This window comes from Anser anser, assembly GCF_964211835.1.
Source record: "Anser anser genome assembly, chromosome: 12".
Classification (NCBI taxonomy): domain Eukaryota; kingdom Metazoa; phylum Chordata; class Aves; order Anseriformes; family Anatidae; genus Anser; species Anser anser.
The window spans coordinates 11,503,327-11,520,593 of NC_139733.1; the positions used below are offsets into that span (position 1 = coordinate 11,503,327).

Genomic DNA, 17,267 nt, shown 5'->3' on the forward strand with positions numbered 1-17,267 from the left:
GTACAGTGAGAGCTAGCATGGTGCTGGGTGTGGAAACTCCCAGCAGTTTGTGTGAATGTGAGCTTTGTGGTAACTACGTATCCCTGTGGTGTCTAGTGCTGTTTGAACTGAACTAGATCCTCTTAGCTGAGGATGTGGTGTGCATAGTAGACAACTGAATGGCTGCAACAAATGTGAGTGGTCAAGGAAGTCCTACCACAGAAGACCCCAGCTGGCAGAGTGTGCTGGTAAAGCAACTTCTGTACTGATTGTATTTCCCTGACCTAGCCTAGGAGTGAGGAAGAGCAAGGATTGCCAGCTCAGCCCAGCTGCCAAAAGCAGAAGGTGATGTCTGCTTGAGGAACTACAGCATCAGGTTGTTGAGGATTGCTGTGGTCATGCGCTGCCATGTGCCCTAGTGCCCCATGGAGCTGTGCAGAAGCAGGTACAGCTCTCAGCTAGCCAGTTAAAGTTTCTATTTTCACACACAAAAAAAGTTGGAAAATTCTGAGATTGTCTTCTAGTGGTTCAGATTCTCCCCTCGTGCATAGGAGGTGAAAAAGCACCAATTTAAGCTTTTCATTCAGCACACGGCCACTTTAAAGGCTGGACGGCACAGCCCTGACCTTGGTGCTGTCACAGCCGGATGATTAGTGGCTGCTCAGTGAGCATTAGTGAACAAGCTAACGACTTGCAGACATCTGCAGTTATAGAGACAGCAGCATATGGGACTCCTGAGCAAGGATATTGCAGAGACCTTGTCCCAAAGAATTAACCCTGTGGCCCCCGGCATCTTCATTTGCTGTGAACCTCAGCACAGGAGGAGCATATCACAAAGGTTATTGGGCATATTCCTAGACTCTTCCCGACACGTGGCATAAAGTATTGCATGCTCCCAAAACGTGTGGCACTTTCACTTAATAGAATACTTCTCCCTCTGCTCCCACCTATATATGTGTGGTATCTATAATGCCATGAGGCAAGACGGTTGTGCTGTCCTCTCTTAGGGTCACATTTGCCAGCCTGGGCAAAGGGTGGTTGGCTCCTGGCTGAGCACCCCCTGGGGACAGCTGGGGCATGGCGTGCCTTACCACCAGCTGGGGGCTTCCAGATCTGTCACTGCACTGTGGGGGTGATAGGAACTTAAAAATAATAGGCCTCCAAAAGTCAGGATTTTGCCTAGGAAGAGCTTTTTGAAAGGTGGAGGTTTGGAGCTACCCCGTGAGGGTCCTGGGGGTGTCTCGCTCTGCTGTGGAAGCAGGCTCAGCCTGCACACCAGAGCCCCGAGCTTGGGTCTTGGGTCACCCTGAGGCTGTCCTGAAGGCTGAGCTGTGCCTGCTGTGTGCTGCCTCTGGGCTGCTCTTGAGCTCCTGGTTGCTGAGTCGGCAGAAGTGCCTGACCTGGTGAGCTCCTGCAGGACGGACCTTTTCTGCAAGGCGCTCACATAAAGCTGTGATCAGCAGCGGCACTGGGGCCTGCTGTATGCTTTGGTGCTGTCGAACAGGTAAAACGCCAATTTGGCAGGTGATGCTGCAATGCCAGGATCGGCAGCCATGAGTAAGATGTTGCCGGCTCGGTCCCTGGGAACAGCTGAGGTGTGCGGGGTTTGCTGAGTAAAGCTCTGCCCGGCGCCCCTGACTCAGCCAGGGAATTTCCCTGGAGTCAGTGGCACAGAAACCTACTTCTGTAAATGTACTTCACGTTTCGCTGCGGTACTGCAGCATAGCTGTGAGCTCAGTGCTTAAAACTAAAGAAATGCCTCTTCTGATAGAGATAAATAACTGAAGCTACGTACACCTAACAGATTTTTAATTGCAAGGAGAAAAATAAACTGCCTAACGCTAGCTGCTGCACCTATTGGTTGAAAATACTGCCTAAGGCAGAGGAAACTTAAATATTTTAATTAACCAACTTTATTACTTAAACATAGGCTTTAACTAGCTGCAGAATATTTCATACCCTACCTGTGAGAAAAAGAGCTGAGGCTCCTGATGTGGTGCCTGGGCAAGCAAATGGATTCATGCTGAGCACTGAAACAACAAGGAGCACGCCAGTCCCTTATGGGAACAGGGCAAATACCTCTGGATGGGGTAGCAGTGAGGCATGCTACTAAACACTTTTCATGGTGAAACTGAGGAATTGGTAACAAACAAGGTGTAAATACCTGGTAGTCTGCTGGGTAACTGTAAGGGGTACGGTCCACAGGTGCCAACGTCTGAGTCCCAGAAGCAAAGACGGGTCTCGTGCAGGCTAGAGTGGACTTGCCTGCCTGGATCTGTGTGCAGTTATCTGTGCTGGGACGGCATGGCTTCATCCCTGGGAACCGACTGCTGCTTAAATAGCAGGCCTGCGGTGCGCACGTGCAGAAATGGTAATGATACGTAAACTCTGAGGTGCTGCTCCTTGCTGTGGGATGTGAGTTTTGACTGTCTCGGGGCATAAGGCTTATTGCTAGTTGAGCTTGTCTTCAGTGCTACTGATGGGTGCGAAGTCAGGAGGTGGCACAGAGGGCAACCAGGTAGAGCAGCTGTTCTGGTTCTAGCAAAATTGCCCCTAAAGCCAGTCCTTTATTTTTGTGTTGTGTTAGGAATGCAAAATACAATTGGCTTGCAAATGCGGACAATGTGAGACTGCAGGTGAACGGCTAGGTCCTGCAGCTGGTGGGTGTTTGGGTAATTGGCTGCACCCTGCGCAGTCAGCTCGTGTGTGGCAGAGTGCTGTCCCTGGAGGCTGTGCAGACGGCTGGGAGCTTGCAACGCTTGGGAGGGGTTGTACGGAGTGCCCGGCTGGAAGGCTTCAGGTCCAGCCTCCGGAGAGGAAAGGAGGTGTCCCTCTGGGCGCTGCCTGGCTCGGAAACGCTGTTAGCGGCCAGAGCCCGTTACGCGTGAGCAGCTCCTGACAAAGTTGGGCTAGGCTGGCTGCGTCAGATGGGCAGAGCTGCTGCTGGTTAGCAGCGGGCCTGCAGGCGGTGGGAGCCCGTGCACGGAGCTGGAGAGCGTCCGAAGCAGTCGTCTTAGAGCTTTGCCGTGCAGCGAGCACCAGGCAGGGACGGGGTGCTGGGGCGGGAGGCGTGGGTACGCGCTCTGCACAGGCACGTGTGGTGCAGCTGTGGCTGATGTCTGCTGAGGCTGTGCCATTAATCCCATACGGTCCTTCTTAAGGTGCTCGGAGACCACCCATGCGACAGTGCCTCTCCGTGGATCCGCCACCGCTCTCCTGCATCTGAGGACTCCTCTTGCACGGGGTCTGTCTGATCGCGGCTGCCACCGGCGGGTGAATTCCCCAGGCCTGGAGCCAGGCGGCTGTTCTGGTGTTGGCAGCTTCTGGCTGAAGCTGTGTAAACCCAGTGCTGTCCTGCGCAGGATGTTCAGCACGCAGGTCTTAAATCCTGACTGTGCAGGGGCAAGCCTTGTGCTCGGTGCTCCATGTAGGTGGAAGTGTGTGTGCTGCTGGGCTGTACAGGTGTGCGGAATTGCTGCCGAAGATGGGATGGGCACGGTTTCCAGTGGAGGGGAGCGCAGGTACCTGTTTATGAAAGGTAGTGAGGAGCTAACATCTAGCTGGATGCAAAAGCACAAAGACATTTTCGCAGCGGTCATGGAAAAGCAATACAGCTGTGCAGCGTACTTGAAAAACAAAACAAAACCCGACAACTACCCTCAAACCCTGGAACGAATCCCCCACGTGTGAATAGAGCTAGGGGCTCGGGGTTGTTGGCTCCCGCAGGTGGCAGAGGGGTGGCAGGGGCACGTGGCCACAGGGAGCAGCCTGCTCTGTGAGGGTTCGTCACCCCTCTGGGTGGGCGCACACTTGTGGCAGTGCTCGGAGGCACAACGACTGCTGGCCCCGGCGCTTTGTGCCGTCGTGGTGGCCCCGAGTGGCAGCGGGTGGTTGCTGAGCCTGACGCTTGGCTGAGATGGGGTGACGGGGTGTTTGCTGGTGGCAGCGTGTGGCTGTAGGGCTGCTTTCGGTGCTGTGTGGCCATGCTGAGAGTGCCTACCTGCCTCAATGCCGACATGAGTTGTTAAAATGGCTCAGGTGTTGGAGAGAGGTTTTCAAAGTAATTTTCAAAGTAACTGGTGCTCTCTGTAGCGAGGATGTGATTGTAGGGATTAATCACCTTTCCTCCCGCTTCTTGGAGAAGTGGTAGGACAGGGAGCTGACCTGCTGGTAAGTTCAGGGGTAAGTTTATCACTAAGCTGCAGACAGCTATAGAGCATCTGTAACAGGGTTTCTGTGCTTACATGCTTCCAGAAAAACCTGGAGCTGTGCTGTGAGGTGCTCAGCATCAGAGAACGTCAAGGCTTGGACAAGCCACAAATCCTTTCAGTAGCTGAAATACCTGGCAGGATATTTTTTTGACGTGTTACCAGCCCAGGAGCACAAAGCGTGCTCTGATCTTGAGCTCCTTGGTGCTGCAGCACGGAGTGGGGATTGGTGGAGCCATGCAGGGCTGCATGAATGGGAATTTCCTTCAGACGGTCCCGTGACAATACAATGATTCCGCTTTTCAGGTGGAAAAATTGAATCTCGGTGTATGTTGTGGCCAAGGATTTCCCCAAACAGCAATCACTTCTGATAATTTCCAACGTGTTGGTTTTGGCTTCGGGAACTCCATCCACTGCAGCCTCCGTGCCTGGCGTCTGCGGCCCAGAAGGCATTAGGCAGCCCTATCTGAATGGGCTCATTTATCTCGGCACAGCTCCCCGTGCTGTTTCTTACAACTGTCCTGACCTACCCGCAGTGTGAGTAAACACGCTCCTCAGGGGCGCAGAGGTCACCCTGGCGTCTGGAAACCTCCGCGCTGCTTGCTCCTGTTCGGCCTCGCCGCTCTCGGTGGGGGTGCCCGTGCTGGGGACAGAGGCAGCGTACCCAAGGTCTGGAGCAGGGTGGTGAACTGGGACCAGTTCAGGTGTGGCTGGAGATGGGAAGAGTCGGGCTCTTGGGAGAGCAGAGCCTTTCCCAAGCAGATGCAGCACAGCTTGCTGCACTGGACGTGCACAGCTCTGGGGCTGAGCTCCGTGGAGGTGATGGTATTAATGCCATCGGGATCTGGCCTGCTGGGGTCTCTGATGGCCCTGGGAGGTTTTTGCAAAAACTAGTCAGATTTTTAACTTGGATCCAACCTGATGCGAACCAGGGTGGTTTAGGGCTATCTTAGTCCTGCAGAGGTGGTTACAGGGCTCTCCTCCTTCAGAGAAAATACCGAGTTTTGTTGTTAAACTTGCAGGCATCTAACTGCGTGGCTGTTTTTATCAGTTCAGCCTTGCTGATCAAGGCTGGGTTTTCTGGTTGTGTAAGCCCGTGGTGTGTTGTGAGAAGGCGTTTTTTGTTTGCATGCATGCAGTAATGTCCTCCAGTTTATCAGACAAGCATTTCTCGCTAAGCTTAGTCAAATGCAAAATTGTCTAAAATCTTCATGTCTCGCTTAAAATGGAACTTAATTCCCCTGAATCGGGTGGCAGTGTTGCTGACTTGGATGTACGAGCTCACTGTGGCGGAGGGCAGAGGCTCGCTGTGCCGTAGCAATGTGGTGGCCCGTGGTGAGCAGAGACCTGCAGTAGGGTCGTTCCCCTCACCCTGCCCCACGCCCGGAGGAGGGCCGTGTGGTTTGTACCACGGCACTTGGTTTCGGCAGCAGAGGTGAGCGTTTCTCCTGGCTAACTTAACAGGATACGGCGAAGGCAGGAAAACACCTTCCTCCTTGCCCCCTCTCCATCGCTTCACAGCAATCCACTTCCCAGCAGCTCACTCCCAAGCCACGGGGACTTTCCTTCGCACGAATTCCTGGATGATTAGTCACCGCTGGGATGCCTTGCGCCGACTGTCCTCCCAGCCTTTGGTGCTTCCCTCCCGGCCGATGGGGACGTGCGGCGGTGTGGGCGCATTCCCACGCCTTCCATGGCCTTTCCCAGGCCACTCGTCCCCTGCGGGCTTGCTGCGGCCACTCGCCGCTATGGGGACGGGGGCTGCTGCCTGCACCCTTCCCCACATGCCAGTGGGGAGATTCAACACCCCTCGTGAACCAAACCCTCCGTCTGCATCGCACGGGGTGGTTCGCAGGGGCTGCCAGCCTCCGCAGCCACCTTCCACTCCTTCCTCCACCCAGCAGCAGGGCTCTGCAGCCGAGGGTGGCTGGGCCAGCGATGCAGGGCACATCCCCAGCGGAGGCAAGTGGGAGCCGCGGTGGCCCGGCCGGCACCGGCACAGCGTGGGGATGAGCTCAGCAGCGGGGAATGCGCTTTGTTCGGCGCGCGGGGTCGCGGCCGGGCGGTTTCGGCGGTGATGTCACGGCCCGCAGCGTGCCGCGGCAGGCCTGCTGCCCGTCGCGATCCGCGGGGGGCTTGCAGGAGCCGGCGGCGTTGGGGTGCCGGCGGTGCCGTGCCAGGGCTCGCTGGCCGAGCCAGAGCTTGGGGTCGCACCGTGGTGGTGGCACGGGCTGGGGCTGGCACGCTGCCCCACAGGGCTGGCTGGCAGTGAATAAGTTCAGACTGACTTTTTTTTTGTTGTTTTTCCCTGAAAAGGGTTTCAGATCGTTAGTGTGGTGTTCCTGTGCACGGCTTGGTGGCTGGGTGTCTGCATCCCTCGTCCTCCTGCTGCAAACCAAAACCTGCTTGGCAACGAGGAGCTGAGTCTTAAACAGCCGGCATGGACAGCAGCTCTTAGTCTGCTGCTCTGCTTCCTTGCTCTCTGTCAGTCCATCTCAGCAGCTTGCAGGCTATACCAAGCCCTCCTGACATCTCTGAAAATGCTTTTCCTGAGCAACCTGGCTTGAGCACAGCCGGTGTGTCCTCGTGCTCCGTGGCAGTGCCACCAAGCCCGGGTGTCCCCAGTGCCTTCTCCTGCGAGAGCTGGCGGTATATGGGTGTCCCCAGGGAGCACTTACTGCAGGAGTCAGGAAGGTGTGCGCCAGCAGCTGCCGCATGTGGCTCTTCCTGAAGGCCAGTTCCACACATTTTCCTTGCGTCCATAACTTGGTACATGGCTCTGAAGGCAACAAAAGCCCTAGTGTAGTGAGAGTATGAAGGAATTTGATCAGAAGCCACCTGTAGTCTTTTGTTTTTCCTCCACTCCTACCCCAACAGTTCCCAACTTTGAAATTCATGACTTCTCCTCCCAACCCTATTGGGTTTCCACTTACTTTTGGAGAAAGTGGGTTGGTGGCTGTGGCTGTTACACTGCTGGCTTTGATTCACCTCTTCTGCTGGCTTACACCTCGCTCTTCTGGATGTGAGAAGTCAGTGGCCTCTAGGTGCCCACTAAGTCGGGCAGAGCTGTTTTAATCTGTATTTCATTGTGAGCCCAACTGGTTTGATTCTTTAGTCCTTTCTGTATTAAAGGCCTGTTTGATTCTTTTGTCAAGCCTACGCTGGGGGGTGGAATTTGACCTCATTTTTCCAGTTGCCTGTGCCACCTCCTGAGAGATCCTTCCAAGGGCCCAGCGTGCAGGAATGAGAAGTCCGGGGCATGGATGCAGTAGCTGCCTGAAGATTGCTCGCTGGTCTGGAGGGTTTCAAATCGAGTTAAAGTAAAAAAAAAAAACAAACCAAACCAAAGCAAAAAAAACCCTCCCCTGGGTTGCAGGGTTTAATGTCCTAAATACAAAGGTGAGCCTTTCACAGAGGAATCTTATAAATTTCTTAATAATTGGATACCCTGGTAGGCACAGAGGAAAATCATTTCCCTCCTCGTGCAAAAAAAAACCCACACTTTCTCCATCCGCCTGTGTCCAGATGAACACTCAGTGGTTTTGGTCCTCCAGCGTAATGCCATCCCCCTCGAAAAATTCCCCTTGTGAAAAGCTTGGTGGAGCCGACGTGCTCGTGGTGTCACTTACACTTCCTGAAGGTGCGGACGGTGCCCTGAGGCTGGTTAGTAAAGCTGTGGCTGTGCTCAGTCTTGGCACGGTGCAAAGTCGGAGCTGGAGGCGAGGAGGTGACCACCTGCCGGCGTTCAGGTGAGCTGGGTGCGGAGGAAGAGCTCTCCCACGGGTCGCAGCACACTGCAAACACAGCTGAGAAGCCGCGACGCGGTCGGGCTGGAGCGCGTTGCCGTTAGAGGCTACCAGGTCATAGCTGGGAACCCAAGAAACTGGCCGGCATTCAGCGGCTGTGGTGCCAACTATGTGAGACGAGCACAGCCTGTGCTTCCCCTGGGCGAGCCGAGCGCGTGCGGCCAGGCGACAGCTCTGCGCCGAGCCCTGAGGAGCTCAGAGGTGCACCTAGGCTTAAGGGGTCATTGAAGGAAATGGTTGAAGCATGTTCTCAAAGCACAGAGAAACCCGTGTAATTGATTTACAGGCATATTATCCCTGCAGAGGCTGTTGCTAATGTCTTTAGCAGCCACGGTAAGCCTGTGAACACATACTGTATGCTTCAGCAAGGAATTTCCTTAGCTTGCTCAGCTCCATCTCATCTGCATACTTCTGTTTGGCGTGCACAGCGTGGAGAAGGGCTTTGAAGCTCGGTTCTGTGCTCAGTTTTAACTGTTGCAGAATATAAAGCCCTAATGAGTGCTTAACTTTTGCTCTCCCCTCCCGAGTTGCTATAACTGTTCAATAATATTTGAGAATAATTAGAGGTGGGAGAGTGCTCACAAGCTGCAGGACAGCAGGATTTAAAATTCCTAAGATGTGGGCATAAGTGATGATAAGTAACCGAGATGAACTTTGCACTATACAAAGTTCCTTCCGCGTCTGGACATACGGAGAAAGTGCTGTCGTTGGAACCACGCCTTTGTCTTCTGTTAAGGACCAGGCATTTTGGGTTTGTCTTCTTTCTTAAATTGTAAATGTAGCTGACATCAAGATGGGAGAGGGCGACAGCTTTGTAGAGGACCTGCATGTGAAGATTTATCCTGGTTGTGACAGAACTTCCATGTGTGAAGACCAACAGCAAAACTTAAGATGACTTTGCTGAGAATGATCTAGCAACTGCAGCTTAGCTAAGAAACTGTTTTAAATTCACTACTCTGAGTTGGTTTTTCAGTCCTTCATTTGTTTCACAAGACTTATTATAGTCTGTGTTAGTAGCTTAGTTTAGTGAGGAAACTGTCTGCTGCGGTAGCTTATCTTGCTTCCACTAATTGTCCAACGAAAATGACTTGCAGTTCTGCTATAGGGCAGAGTTCAAGGAGCCTCGCCATAGCTGAGTGTAATACTTGTCCTTTGTCTGAACGTAAGGCAGACTTGCACATGAGCAAAAGATACCATTCCAAGACTTATTTGCAAGATAGGATTTTTTTTTGAATTGTAGAATAATTTTATTTTGAAGAGACCTGCAGGGATCATGGACTCCTTATGGACTTATATGACCTGTGGGCCCCTTCCAGCTCGGGATATTCTGTTTCTTTATAGTCCAAGCCATGTACTTGTAGGTTCAGCTCGTTCAGGTTGCTCAAGGCTGCATCCATTGAGTTTGAATATCTCAGAGGATGGAGACCTTGTGGCCTGCCTGGGCTCCTGTTCCAGTACGCAGCAGCCCTGATGGAGAAGACTTTCCCCTTTTTCCCAGAAATCTGCTTGGAATTTTCCATGTTGCAACTTGGAAGCTCTTTAGCAGAGGAGTGAGGGGCCCCCAGCACTGCACATGGGACAAGATCTTTTCATTTATTTTTTTAAACTCCAGAAACTATGCTGCTTCTAGTATAAAGCTGACTGAAATCAAGGACGTAGACGGGGCTAGGAAAAAGCCTGAGCAGGATGAGTGAAGCTGTTCTGAAAGATGCATAAGAGCACAGGAATTTCACTTGAAGCACGAGCTCTTGAAGTCAACCAATGATTATAGTCTAATATTCTTATAGCTCTGAAGAAGCTTCAAATAAAATTGTAGTGTGTCCACGGTGCTGAGGTTAAAGGCAAAAGATGCTGGATTTACTTAGCGATCTGGTGATTTAGACCCTAAGACAACTCTTACCTTACCATCCTGCTTGTAATGGCACAGAACTGGGTGGAATTCAGAGATCTCTACTAGAAGAGGTGAATTTGTAAGCTTCAGATCAAGGCCAGGTTTCAGTTTTGGCTCTTGCTCTTGGGGCAGCTGCAGGTCCGAACGCAGAGCACCAAGTTCTGCAGCGTTGGCTCTTTTCCATGTGGTATGTTGGGTCCTGAGGTCTGTTGTGGCCCAAGCTGTAAGAACGGCACACATTTGTTTTGGGATGGCCACGTTTTGGGCTCCAATGAGTTACGTTGCTGGCTTGGAACTAGGCACTGTAATGTCTTTGTGCTGCAAAGACTGCGATGTTAACAGTCCAAGTGTAACATATCATATTAATATTTAGTATAGAGCAACAATTATAAATCAGCTCGAGCAGTTAAAACTTGGTTCCTTTTCAAGGCTGGAATTGGTGGCGTGTACTGCAGGCCTATGGAATCTCCATAATCCATTTTTTGGGCTGGTTGCCACTTAGTTAATAGGATAATAAAAGGGTAAGAATTACAATCTAGACTCTGAGGTGTGATGGGGGAAGCAAACCAGCTCTGGTTCGGTCTGTTTTCCTCTTTACCCTACCGGGCAGCCACTTAAATCCTAATAGCTGACTAAGAAGCAAGATACTCCTACATAAAACTTAATGTAGCAGGCTATATATAGGCTTTTTTTTTTTTTCTTCTTTCTTTCTTAAAACAGAAGAGTGAGTGCTTGCTTGTTCAGCGCCGGCGTTGGTTCTGCAGAACAGCTTAAGTCCCGCTGGCAGGCCTTCCCGAGCAGCCGGCGGGTCGGCAGGGCCTAGCGCCGCGCCGGCAGCCCGGCCTCGCTGCGTCCCTGCGGGCCGCCAGGCCGTGCCGCGAGAGGAAGGCGGCGCGAGGCGTGCGGCGCTGTTGGGGTTGGATTGCCGTCCGCGTCTTTCGCAGGAGGAAAGCGAGTCGCAGTTCTAGTGTAACCCGAGTTAAAATGTGCATTGAACGGGGTAGGTGGGGATAAAGGTTCCTGGTAAATGTGAACGTGGGGGTTTCTGCTTGCTCTGCTGCCTGTGGGTTGTGGACCAGGTCTCTGGCTGTGATGCTTGCAGATGTTCTGGAAGTGGTCATGTAGCAGCATTCACAGCCTGCAACTGAGCGTCAGCGGTACTTGCACGTACCAGGCCAAATATTTTGAATTCTAATGCAAAAAAAAATCAAAACAAAAAAACCACCAACCCCCTTGGTTGCCTTAGGTGGCACTAGTAAAGCTGAGTGTCTGTTCCCAGCTGGGCTCGAGTCCAAGGCAGGCATCTCCCAGTGGCTCCACCGGCGTACGTGTAAGTGGGTCTTGCAGAAGTTCACTTAGGCGTCATAGCATGAATGAGGTAAATCATGCAGATCACGCTTTCACAAAAACGCTTACCTCAAACTGCTTGCAGTGGTCTCGGTGGGTGAGGTGTGAGGAGGGTCTCTGCAGCAGCGTTGTAATCCTGAGGCGGTGACCGCAGTAGGTGGATGTCTCTGCTGCAAATGTACCGTGAGCTCCAGGGGAGACATTGAGGAAACGTAGTTTGAAAGGCTCTGTAAAGCTTCAGTGGAGATTGTATGAGTAATAAGTATGGCTAAAAGTAGCGTTTGTGGTAGGAAAGCAGTGCTGCAAGATCTGCGCTTTGTATCATTCATTTTCCACTCTGGTACCGCCAGGAAAAGTGGCTTGAAGCAAACCAGGGAATGGGGGAATTCCACTGGAAAACCGGCCGAGCTGGGGTACGCGGCAGTGCCTGGAGTCGTAATTGTTGGTGCTTAAGTGTCATCGGAAACAATTTTTTTTTTCACCACTCCAAACTTGTGGATGTTTTACACTGGTGGCATGCGCGTAGAGCTGGTGGGGACGGCTGCAGGCGTGGTGGTGCTGAACTGGCTCTTCTGGAGACTGAGTGCTCCGGCGGGGCTGAGCGTCACACCGCTGCTTTGGGCTCTGGTTTCGTCTTGAACCTCAGCACGTCCTTTTGCGGCGTGTTGGAGATGGTGGTGATGAGCTGCGGGTGGGAAGCCGGGATGCATCCCTGCAGGCAGGGCGCGTGGGTGCTCTGCGCGGCGCCGCTAGGGTCTGGCCTGCCTTCTGCAGCTCTCCTCCCCACCCCAAATGGAAGCAGACAAGTCCTCCTGCAAGCAGGCTTGGAAAAAATGACATCATGAGATCCTTATGCGCGTCAGGAAGTGCGGAGACTGAAAAAGCAAACCGACTTTGCTACCCAAGTACTGCTGCGGGAATGACACCGGCCCCGGGGAGGAAGAGCCGTCCCGCTCCTGCTGCGGCCTTTTCCTGCCCTCGGGCAGCCACCCGCCGAGCCCGGTGAGACGGAGGTTCCTGTGCTGCAGCAGAAGCCCTCGTGCACGGGCTCTTAATCCTGCTCGAGGACCTCTGCTGTGTCCTGCCCTTGGAGGTGGCGGTGGGGCTGGAGGAAGCCGCTTGGCTGCCGCAGTGACCGCGGCACGTCTGTGCAGAGACATATTTATGTGCCGTAAACATGAGACGGGCTATCCTTTATCCCGAGTAACATGTCTGCTCGAGGTGGCTGTCCTGCTGGCTTTCATCCCCGGGAATGTGGCTGGCTTTCTGAGACGAGTTTACGTATAATACACTAAATCATTGCTGCATCCACTCTAGTAAAAATGCCGATGTCAGGATAAATCCCAAATTAAAGCTCAGAGACATTTCTGGCATGAGGATGCGATGGCCAGCCGTGTGCTCCAGTGCAGTATTATGGGGGTTGGTCCTGCCATGGGACAGAGATGCTCTGGCACTGCTGGTCACATCTTGGCACGCTCCAGCCCGTGGTTCCAGTTCGCAGAGCTCAGGCACCATGTGAAGCCTGCCAGCAAGGTCTGGGGGTCACTGCCATGGAAAATGTAGTTATGCCTTCGGCTCTGGTACAGGAGATGTTCCCTTTGAACTGATTAGGGAACGATCTCGCTCTGCTGAACAGCTTGCCCTTCACACGGGAGGAGGCAGGCGGAGGGACACGAGGCCGGCTGTGGGGCTTGTGCTAGGAGATGGCACTGCTTGCGCAAGGCAGACTTTCACCTCAAGCCGGTAATTAAAATCCACCGGGGCTTAATCACTTCCTGGCTATCTATCTTGTGTCTCAGAGTGAATGTGAAATCAGCTCTGAGCAGCTATGTGCCAGACACTTATCATATCCTGTAAGATTAGTCAAAACTGATATTAAAAAAAAGAAAGGCAAATAAAACCTGAGCAAAACGAGATGTTAGCTATCCACAAAGATAAAATGCCATTCAAGGTCTGATGTTAGGGTACTATCTGCTCGGGACATACTGACCTATTGTGAAACTGTCTGAGCATTAACAGCTTCATCTGAGCATTGGGTTAAAGGGAGTGCCCTGGTGCGTACTGTTCTTGGTAGCTGTTCCCTATAATCACTTTATTTTGAAAGTCAAGACCTTTTTGTATTGACAGCATGTATTGAAAACTTGCTGTGCATGAAAAGATCACTTGGTCTGAGGCCATCCTGTAGCGTTGCAGAGCAGCCCTCGTTTGGCTGAGCTTGGACAAACTGAGGTTGTTGCTGAGCACATGCTTGTGGTGGCCTGCAGGATTCTCTCCTTGATTACATGAGTGCAGTACTTAAGAATGTACTGGGAAATAATGAGATGCATGTCTTTTGTCTTCCAGATAGTAAAGCCATAGTTGATGGAAACTTGAAGTTGATCCTTGGCCTAATATGGACCCTGATCCTCCACTACTCGATTTCTATGCCCGTGTGGGAGGATGAGGGTGATGATGATGCAAAGAAGCAGACCCCGAAGCAGAGGCTGCTGGGCTGGATTCAGAACAAAATTCCTTACTTGCCAATCACGAACTTCAACCAGAACTGGCAGGATGGCAAAGCACTGGGGGCTCTTGTTGACAGCTGTGCTCCAGGTAAGTCCTTTGCTCTGATGGTCAATGTTCTCTTGCTCTCTCTTCTTGTGCCTGATCTGCTGCTCGTGAAGGAGGAGGTTTTTCAGTGCTGTGCTGGAGGCTGTTGAGCAACAGCAAGACTGTTGAGAAAACTCGAGTCCGAAGAGGCCAACTGCTGGGCAGCACATTGTAGAAGACCTGGCCAAGAGAAATACAAGCAGAGTGCATGACTGCTTTGTTGGAGGTGCCACCTCTAAGTTTTGTATTGGGTGCACGGGACGAAGGCACAAATGCTGGCTCCCAAATGGCAGAAAGTTCCCACAGCAAGTGCCAGCAGCCTTTCAACTTCAAGGCTTCATGTGTCCTCCTGAAATAAGACTACACAGGGAGAGCGGGGCAGCCCGAAGCTGCACGCTACCTGCAGCTTCAGTGTTTAGCAAGTTATGGCTGCGCTGCTTAAGGCGAACAATGTGATGAAGTGTGAAAAAGGCAGTTTCCTCACTTCCTCGTAATACAGCCTCGCTAATGCTATCGGGGGTTCTATGGCAGGCAGCTGAAATTTGCTTGCTGAAATTTGCCACAGGAGAACCACCAGAACATAAAGGATCCGTAGATGTATTTGTGCTGAATTTAGAGCAGTGTCTTCCACGATTTAAATTTAAAGCCATGCATTGTGTGGCTGTCTGAAATGATACACATCTCTTCTGCTGACAGGCAAGATGGGAGGGAGACTTTTTGAACCGGCTTTTTAATACTTTGCTGGAAGAGCCCCTGGAGATGGTGGTGGTTGTCCAAGAAGCGTTTCAGTGAGCAGCTTTGCTCACCCCATTTTGGTTACATTTATGAGGGTCCAAATGTCTTTATGGTAGCGTAATACAAGTAGTTACAGAGGTTATACCTTGCTTCTTTAGCAAAGGAAGCTTCTCTGCAGATGACACGTAATGACTGAAATGTATTTGCAGGCCTGTGCCCTGACTGGGAGACCTGGGACCCGAGCAAACCCGTCGACAACGCTCGCGAGGCCATGCAACAGGCGGATGACTGGCTGGGTGTGCCGCAGGTAAGGCACTGCGGGAGGCGCAGCGCTGAGCTTTGTACTTGCAGCTAGCTTGAACAGAGATTGGGAAAAACAGGTGAAAAAGTTACAGTTCATTTAAGCAAAAGTGCCTGAGAGGACAAATTTTAATGAAAAACACTATTATATTTCAGTGCTCCAGTTGTGAGTTTTTATTTCTTTGTGTCTCTGCTGAAGGTAGCCAGTGTTGCAGCATGTAGGTGGAGTTGGGGAAAAGGGCACGTTTGGTGAGGCTTGCCTTATTAGTCCATGGGGTGAGTCTGTTCTGCTGCATTGAATTCTGTGGAAGAAAAACTCACTGGGCTACAAAATCATCTGCAAAGATGACTTCTAAACAGAAAACAATATATTTGCAGACCAGTTTGTTTTCATGCTGATAAAGCTGGACAAAAGTGCTGAAGTCTCTGGAGCTGTTGGAGCAGCTTGTACCTTGGGAGCTCGAAAAGAAACTGGTCACAAGTCTCACTTCAGGGCTGTTGCACGCAGGATTCTGATTTCTTGATTCTCTCAGTTTCAGTTATCCCTGTGCTGCTTTTTGGGGTGAGCATGGCTGCAGCTGTCTTGGCTTGCTACCATTCAGCTTGTCACAGTCTCCTGACAACCCCTAGATAATGAACGTGCAAAAACCCCCTGCCTCCCAAATCACATTGGGACCATAATGAGCTTCTTGATTTTCTTGCCATGAGATAATAAATGAAGTAGTGTGTATCACAGGGAAATAAATGTAAGAAAGCACATTAGCGTGTGGGAGTTTTCAAATGCAAGAATTTGTGCTGTAGCTCTGTTTCTGTGTTGACATGCGGTATCCAAGCACTGATATCATATACTTAATTGCACTGTCTTTCAGGTTATTACTCCTGAGGAAATTATCCACCCTGATGTGGATGAGCACTCTGTAATGACTTACCTGTCACAATTCCCTAAAGCCAAGCTGAAACCAGGAGCTCCTTTAAAGCCCAAACTGAATCCAAAGAAAGCAAGAGCTTATGGCAGAGGTAAGGACTCAGTAAGCTTAAGCTGCGCAGAGTATTTAACTCTTCAGAAAGCTGGGTGGGGTTTTTTGCTTATGTTGAACTCCAGACCTACTGTAACAGACTTCAAAGTTTCACTTGTGTACTCTTGGTGTGGTGCCTAGTTTCAGAAATACGTGGATATAGTCCAAAAGACACTCCTAGTTCTAACATGTGAATTCCCCGAGCTCTCTGAACCTGTTTTGCAAGCTGTTGGTCTTGCAGTCCACGGATGGAAGAAGTAGCATGACATGGGGGCTAAAACAACCCTGGTAGGAAATTCGAGCTGGCTGTCTTGCTGCTGGTGGTCAGTGATAGAGCAGCAAATGCTTCTGCTGGTAACAGCACGCCTTTAAAGAGAAAAACCTCTTTGCATCTGTGTGCATCTCTGAGTGGGCACTCTGTAGAGGCAGAGAGTCCCGTTTTCCGGACAGGTGGCAATACATATTAGGGTATGCTAATTCTAAATGAGTTATTTGAATTGATTGATAGGTGTGAATACTTCATTGCACATGCACACAGGTGGGTTGGTAACCCTTCAAATGCTAAATAGTGCTGAGCTTTTGTTGTAAAGGTTGTATTTCCTAATTGGAATGACTCGTCCACGGTGTTTATGCAGTTGTAGATCTGCATAGACATTCATATTTTTAACTTAGGTTTTAAATAGAAAATTCCCATAACTTCTGATGTGGTTCTACTCTAGGTTGGAATACAGTAACGGCTAAATGAATAACAGACTTTTATGTTTAATGTGCTTAGTACGTAGCAAGACATAATTTATGCAGTGCACTTTGTTCTCCCTTCCGTCTTGTTTCAGACCTGCAGCCTACTGCTGGTCCTTCAAGATTTTTAGAATTAGTGTATTTCAGAATTGGGTATATAAAAATGGAATGGAAAGGAATGAGACTTTCCTTAGTTTTGTTTTGTTTTTTCTTGATTGGTTTTTTGACTTGATTTTCTATTGAAATTTAACTAGTCAAGTGGATGAGCATGCTACCTGTGCACTGACAAGCAATTACTGTAGTCAGAAGTTCAGCAGTTTCCCTGCTTTAGGTTTACATCCTTTGGTGGTGGCTTGCACAGCAAACCACAGCACATGGACACATCTGTCAGACTGCGTAAATGACTGATCAGCCTGCATCAGTTTGCTAGGTCTGGCTCTAGTCACATTCACATTCTTTCAAAAATTGAAATAATTTTGCTGTCAGCTTTACTGCGTACTGTGCTCTGAAGCCATTCTAATGGAAAATATAATGGATAAGCAGCTCTTCTTGAAAGACGGATGTTTTCCCATAGTTAGTTAATTGCCAAAATTGAGTCACTGAATATAAATGACAGTTCTGACTGGTAACGTGTGTCAGGACTGAAAGGTAACTCCAA

The 17,267-nt window shown here is 50.8% G+C and overlaps 1 protein-coding gene across 5 annotated transcripts in view; it reads left to right on the forward strand.

The window, feature by feature from the left end:
- Nucleotides 1-17,267, forward strand: part of FLNB (filamin B) — an 88,105-nt gene that overhangs the window by 26,226 nt on the left and 44,612 nt on the right. For all 5 annotated transcript variants that reach the window (XM_083795239.1, XM_083795241.1, XM_083795240.1 and 2 more), the window contains exons 5-7: nucleotides 13,575-13,823; nucleotides 14,765-14,862; nucleotides 15,725-15,872. In XM_083795239.1, the coding sequence (XP_083651365.1) occupies nucleotides 13,575-13,823; nucleotides 14,765-14,862; nucleotides 15,725-15,872 (495 nt within the window). The remainder of the gene's footprint in view (nucleotides 1-13,574; nucleotides 13,824-14,764; nucleotides 14,863-15,724; nucleotides 15,873-17,267) is intronic.